Source organism: Anopheles ziemanni, chromosome 3 (genome assembly GCF_943734765.1).
Source record: "Anopheles ziemanni chromosome 3, idAnoZiCoDA_A2_x.2, whole genome shotgun sequence".
NCBI lineage: Eukaryota > Metazoa > Arthropoda > Insecta > Diptera > Culicidae > Anopheles > Anopheles ziemanni.
Genome location: NC_080706.1, coordinates 67,637,124 through 67,643,123, shown reverse-complemented (window position 1 = coordinate 67,643,123; position 6,000 = coordinate 67,637,124). Strand labels below are relative to the sequence as shown.

The 6,000-nt window shown below is 42.3% G+C and overlaps 1 protein-coding gene across 1 annotated transcript; it reads right to left on the bottom strand.

Annotated features, from left to right (window-relative positions):
* Positions 1–2,728: 2,728 nt before the first annotated feature.
* LOC131285317 (esterase B1-like) lies at positions 2,729–4,732 on the bottom strand. The gene is made up of 4 exons (XM_058314171.1): positions 4,496–4,732; positions 4,167–4,415; positions 3,058–4,094; positions 2,729–2,999 (listed from the first exon to the last, which is right to left on the bottom strand). Exons 1-4 carry the CDS (start codon positions 4,730–4,732, stop codon positions 2,729–2,731), a joined length of 1,794 nt encoding a protein of 597 aa, XP_058170154.1.
* Positions 4,733–6,000: the final 1,268 nt, after the last annotated feature.

Sequence of the window (6,000 nt, the reverse complement as noted above, 5' to 3'; positions counted from 1 at the left end):
TATCCTGAAAAAGACATAAACAAATCAAGCAGCAACGAGAAGCAATGCAGCAGCAACAATAGGCATTCCTTGTCCCAGATTCCTTGCGGCAAGAACAATAGAGTCCTTAGCAAGCAACAAAAAATAATTCCAGTACGATCGAGAAGATCACGTCACTTTTGCTGCATGGTACAGCAGGTACGAACATTTGTTCGATAAAGACACGGAGCGGTTGGACGACGTCACTCTTGTCAGGTTGATAATAAATAAGCTAGGACTAACCGAGCATGAAAAGTACATTAGCCATATACTACTGGCTAAAGCCAATGAGTTCGTCTTTAAAACAACCGTAGAGAAGGTAGACAAATTATTTGACTCGGGAGACATCGAGAATGTTGGAAGAAGAGCTAAAGTGTATATTGTTGTTGCGTAGACTGAAAGAGAAGTCACAGAGACAAGCATCCGACTACTAAGCTACCTGGAAGAAATGAAAGAGCTTACCGTGGTTCAGATGACCAATGAATGCCTCATTAGAGATAATTTGGAGAAAAATATTGCTGTCTTGTGAGAGGCGTCGTGGAAACCAAAACATTGCAAATTGCAAGAGGAAAAAAGTGAAATGTTGGCTTTGTGGAGGATGGCATTTCGCGCAAAATTATCCGAAGAAGTCCTACAAATGCCTACGATGTCACATTATTGGGCATGAAGTAAGTTTTCTGGCACACTGTAGGGGAAGTGTTCCTTTGTATACCTCGGATCTCAAGTCACATGTGACTCTGACACGGCCTTAGAATCTCGGAGGAGTGGCTGGAAATGCGCTGGAAATTGTACCTCCTGTAGTCTACGCAAGTGGCTACTATCCAGTCAAAGTCTCCTGGCGAACAAAACTAACGGTCTGCCGTACATTAATAAGGCCCGTTGCGCTCTAAGGATATGAGACGGATCTACGCGCACTTGATGTTTTTGAACGTAAACTTGATTGTTTTTGAACGAGGAGTACAGGACGCATATAGCACTTGGAGAAGAAGATGGAATGTCGAATCGGGAGACTGAGTAGAAATCGGGAGACTGAGATGACTGGGGAATATAGCGAGAAGGCCTGTTATTTATCTGACCAGAGAGGGCTCGGAAAGGGACCCAACGGGCACGCGGAGGAGGCTTGACCAGTGTTTAGAATTGGTGATCTGCAGCACAGAACCGGGCGTTATGACGACTTTGTTCACGGCCGCCGAGTCGATCTACGGCTCTAGTCCGTTTATGTATATATTTTCGACTGCAAACAAACCAAAATATTCTTCGTTTATTCAGAAATACAGATGTACCATCCCGGCTAATAGACTAACATGACAAGCCAGAAGAAGATTGCATCATCGCGAGTTGGTGACCTCCAGAATGGGTTGCCAGTCCAAGTGGAAGGGCAGAAGATAGGAATGTTCTTAGTAAGATGTGAGTCCCTTTCAACGGTATGTGTTAGGAACGGTTTTCATTCCCAACGCCAGCTGTCAATTCGGCTCAGAAAAGATAAACCGACCAGATGATGACAACACCGAAAAAGGGAACTTCGGCGATCAGCTGACTGATCGCCGATCGATGACCCTTGAGGTCGGCCATCGCCTCCGGGTCGAGTTTATAAATAAGGGAAGTCGGGGCAAAAATGGCCAGTCGCGAATAAACTTTACGTGAAATAAAGGATACATTTTTGGTTCGCTCCAGTAAGCGTACCCACTAATCCTTTTAGGCTTAATTTTTATTCGCGCTCGTTAGGACGAGTCCTAACAGTATGCGAATCGCTTTATTTTTGGAGAACGATTAGTAATACCGGCGTCGCAGGCGACGCAAGGTGTTGCAAATGATGCATACTGGACACCCGGAAATTGAGAGGATGAAAGGGATAGCCAGAAGCTTTGTTTATTGGTTAATAAAAAACTCGCAAAATAACCAGCAAATGGTACTGCAGTATAATGGCCAACGATTGGTGTAACATAAGTGTCCAGTGGGAAAACCGGATTGAGAGAGTTTCCCTCTTCAGAGTGGCAAGAAAACGGCTATGTAAGCATCGCGCGCTGTGCTGATGGGGGCAGTTCGTTAGTTCCGACGGAAATTTCGCTCAGTTCGGGCAATTGCGTTTCAACTCACGGAAAGTGAGTCAGAGTTGACACCGTAAATCGAAATAAAACGAAAAGCTAAAGGAAGCCAAACGTGTTGTTTTTGAGTTGAAGTCATTATTCGAAACCTGCTTTTTTACATATGCTAGCAAATACATGTACGTAGATCCTTTAACGTACTTCTTCGTTGGTAAAAAAGACGCATGGTTCGTCTGTTGAAAGTATTATTTTTGGTACGGAACGTATTAACCAGTTGAGACCACAGTTTACCGATATCAGCAATCTTCTAGCACAAAAACAAGAAAGCAAACTTTAATGGCTTTGGATATGCTGCTAGAGACCTGGTACCTCGGTGAAAAGCTGTGAGAGTTCCTGGTAAAGAATCATCATAGTCCTCACTGGCAACGTCGTCGCCAAAATCATCAACGTCGTCAATGTCTTTCCCTGTTTGTTAACGTTTTGTACATGTGTAAACGTAAAACAACACATATGTCTCGATCAGTTTGAAGTTAGATTTGGGAGTGTGAGTTCAAAATGCTTCTCATTGGGGGTGAAAAAAGTGTATAAATAAACAAAAAACAACAAAAGTACAATTTTCAATCCTTTATTTTTGGAAGGATTTAAACGCAACACTAATATTTTTATCAATGAGGCAGATTTGTATCATTCCCTGTGAACAGTGTTGCCAACAACGTATATCTCACCAGCTGGTGTAGTTTCGTCACAACCTCGCAATGTGCGTAGTAAAAACATTCATAAATGATTCGCCAGATCATGAAGTAAATATTTCGTCGATCTTCGACGTCCCGCACCTGAAACTCGTCGTCTATGTTCAGGTACAGCGTTTGATTACGTGACTCGCTGTACGAAGGCCAGACAAGATCAGATAGTTCACTGCGTTTCGGTGTTGGGTTTCTAGAGGAAGATGAAATTTAGTACTTAAATTCCGTCAACTGTGTTTTTCAAGACTTACCCATATTTCACGAAATTAGTTATCAACTCTACCGTTTTTTGGTGCACCGATAGCTCACGGCGGAATTCGCTCCGATTCTCTAGTGCCTCCTTCAGGTTATAAGGGCTAAAAATGTAGCTAAGATCGTCTCCGTGAATTGCTCCGTACAACGAGTTGTCCACGTAGTGAGCATATATTTTGTGTTTATATTCTCCAAACTTTCCGTCGAACTGGAAGCGTAAATAGTAAACCTGCTGGTTGTCCAACAATTGCACCGTCTCCTTCAGCCACCTTTTGATGGGATAATGCATGTTGGCCATGTTTGCCATCTTGCGATAGAATTGACGCTGTGAGTCTTCCAATCCTTGCAAGACCATCCAGATACTAATGTTTTCGAAAATTATTGAAATCTCCTGCATGTGCTCATGACGTCGATTGTTGGGGTAGTTATTACTCATCCAGAAGCCCGACACATGCTTAAGCATGAGCTCATACTCGGTGGAGGTTTCACCGATCAGCATTGGTATCGGATGTGGAGCCTTCGTTCGAACGAACTGGTGAGGGGACTGCTTGAAGTATGACGCTTCATCGTCAGGGTGATCCTCTAGCGTTGGTAGGAAGCATGGATAGAACATACTGGAGAAGGCAAAACAGTGAAGAAATCCGTCATCCTTTAGGAAAAACTCTTCAAATGATTTCTCACGAAGCTCCTCCAGTGTCGACACGTTGAGGTCTCGCACATAATTATCCATGCACTCTTCGCCTTCGTACAGCATCGCCCAAGGTGCAAGCATCGAGCCGCTCAGAAGAATAGCTCCCTGAAACAATCCTCGAGCCCGATCGTTATACAGGTGATTGGAGAGGTCGGCAGCGCCAGAACTGTGTCCCATCGCTGTAATACGATTGGGATCGCCACCAAAATTTCTAACATAGCGCTGTATCCACTGGAGAGCCACGAGTTGATCCTTCAGTCCATAGTTTCCCTTGATATTGTGCTTTTCATCCTTCAAAAATCCAAACACCCCAAGTCGATAGTTGATCGTTACTACGATCACATCCTACAAATGAATGGAAGTAGTTAGAGGTAATCGCAGTTGACATCATTGGTTGGTAGCACTTTCTATACAAACATTTTCCATAAGCAAATCGACGCCATGAACTTCGCCGGAATCGAAGATGTACACCATCACTGGGAGCAAGACGCGCTGACCGCTACCATTTCGGCTAGTCGAGTTGTTCACTGTAGTGAAAATATTCAAAAACAGACAGTCCTCCGCTCCGATCACGGATGACTGTTCGTTGATATCATCGAACTGTGGGCATTTGTTCCCATAAGCGATGTAATTGTTGTCACCTTCTGGTTCCTCAAACACTGGATCCTATTTTTAATGTTTATGGAGCAAACGTTCTTAGTTGTGGGATAATATTTTAGAATATTTAACGTTAATTCGCAACTTACTGCAAATCGAAGGAGCCCAACGGGAGGCTTTGCGTACCGAATACCAAGATATTCACAAAATTGCACTCCGTTAAATGTGATATTTCGTACACCTTGAGCTGTGGATTGAAGTCCGAGTCGAACGGTACACTCCTCTGAGTTCTTTTGCACGTCATCTGCAGTCACGAATGCAAGCTGAGCGTACAGAAGACTCACAAATATCGTAAGTAATCGAAGATGGACTAAACCACCAACCATTTCGTTCTGCTGTAGGCAATGAAATGAAACGAAGTCAAATCCAAACCCGCTCTCTACAGATGTTCCTTATGTACTGAACGAAGTAAGTCGTCAACACTACCCTTAGTGTATCCTGAAAAAGACAAACATGAACTAGTCTAGAATCTGACCTTATTAATGATGAACTGATCATAGTTTTTCAATCAAGCATGCAAGGTTAATGCTAAAGTTGGTATGGAGCAAGATCCGGACGAGCAAGCAAATGAAAACATCAGAGAGTGATGACGGGAATGTGCACTGATAGTACATCTGAGAAATGAAGAGTTATGCGCTGGTGTACTTCGAAATTGGACAGCTGTTATCAACAGCAAACAGATGTGTCTTTCTTACTCACAGTCGGCTGCAAAATTGAGCATACAACCAGAGGAGAATTGGAGACGGGAGGCTGTGCATACTGAATACCAAGATATTTACAAAATTGCACTCCATTGGCGCTATCGTATTCTACATTGCTTTAGAAACATGCTGAATGCTTTTTGGGGGTTATTTTGATTCCTATTTTCAAAACGCTATAACTTCACTATTTTTGAAGATTTTTCAAATTCGTAAATTGTTACGGTTTAGTATATTTATTAACTATCTGTTGTCGTTTTTAATTTTTTTATGTACCACTTCACCATTCGATGTTAATGCAGAAATGCATCGAAAAACCAAAAACGTCAAAAGATAGTCAACAAATATGCTATAAAGCAACAGTTTACGGATTTGAAATTTTTGCAAAAATAGAGAAGTTATAGCGTTTTACAAGTAGGAGTCAAAATGACCCCTAAAAAGCATTCTAGGCATAGTCAAGTTGGTTTTCGGAACTGGTCAATCATAAAAATCTGAAATTTTTATTTTTGATATAGCTTTGGATTTTAAGAAAAGCCTTTTTTTTTGTAAAAATATTCAGCCGTTTTCGAGATACTAAAAACGAAAACTGCGCAGGGGTCAAAATGACCCCAATTTGGATTCAAGTGTTAAATGTGCTATTTCGTACACCTTGAGCAGTGGATTGAGGTCCCAGCTGAACAGTACGCTCTGCTGAGGTCTTTTCAACGTTATCCGCTGTCAGTGTACAGATCGAGTGTACAGAAGACTGGCAAATATCGTAAGCAATCGAAGATTGACTAAACCACCAACCATTTTGCTCTACTGTAAGCAATGAAATGAAACGAAGTCAAATTCAAATCCGCTCTCTACAGACGTTCTCTCTGTACTGAACTAAGTATGCTGTGAAAGCTACCCTT

What these genes read in the sequence shown, in the direction of transcription:
- LOC131285317 (XM_058314171.1), bottom strand. Translation starts at nt 4,732, where the DNA reads ATGGTTGGTGGTTTAGTCCATCTTCGATTACTTACGATATTTGTGAGT. An exon ending in TTGGGCTCCTTCGATTTGCA is followed by an intron (nt 4,416 to 4,495) that starts GTAAGTTGCGAA and finishes CATTAAAAATAG; the next exon opens with GATCCAGTGTTTGAGGAACC. An exon ending in ACTAATTTCGTGAAATATGG is followed by an intron (nt 3,000 to 3,057) that starts GTAAGTCTTGAA and finishes ATCTTCCTCTAG; the next exon opens with AAACCCAACACCGAAACGCA.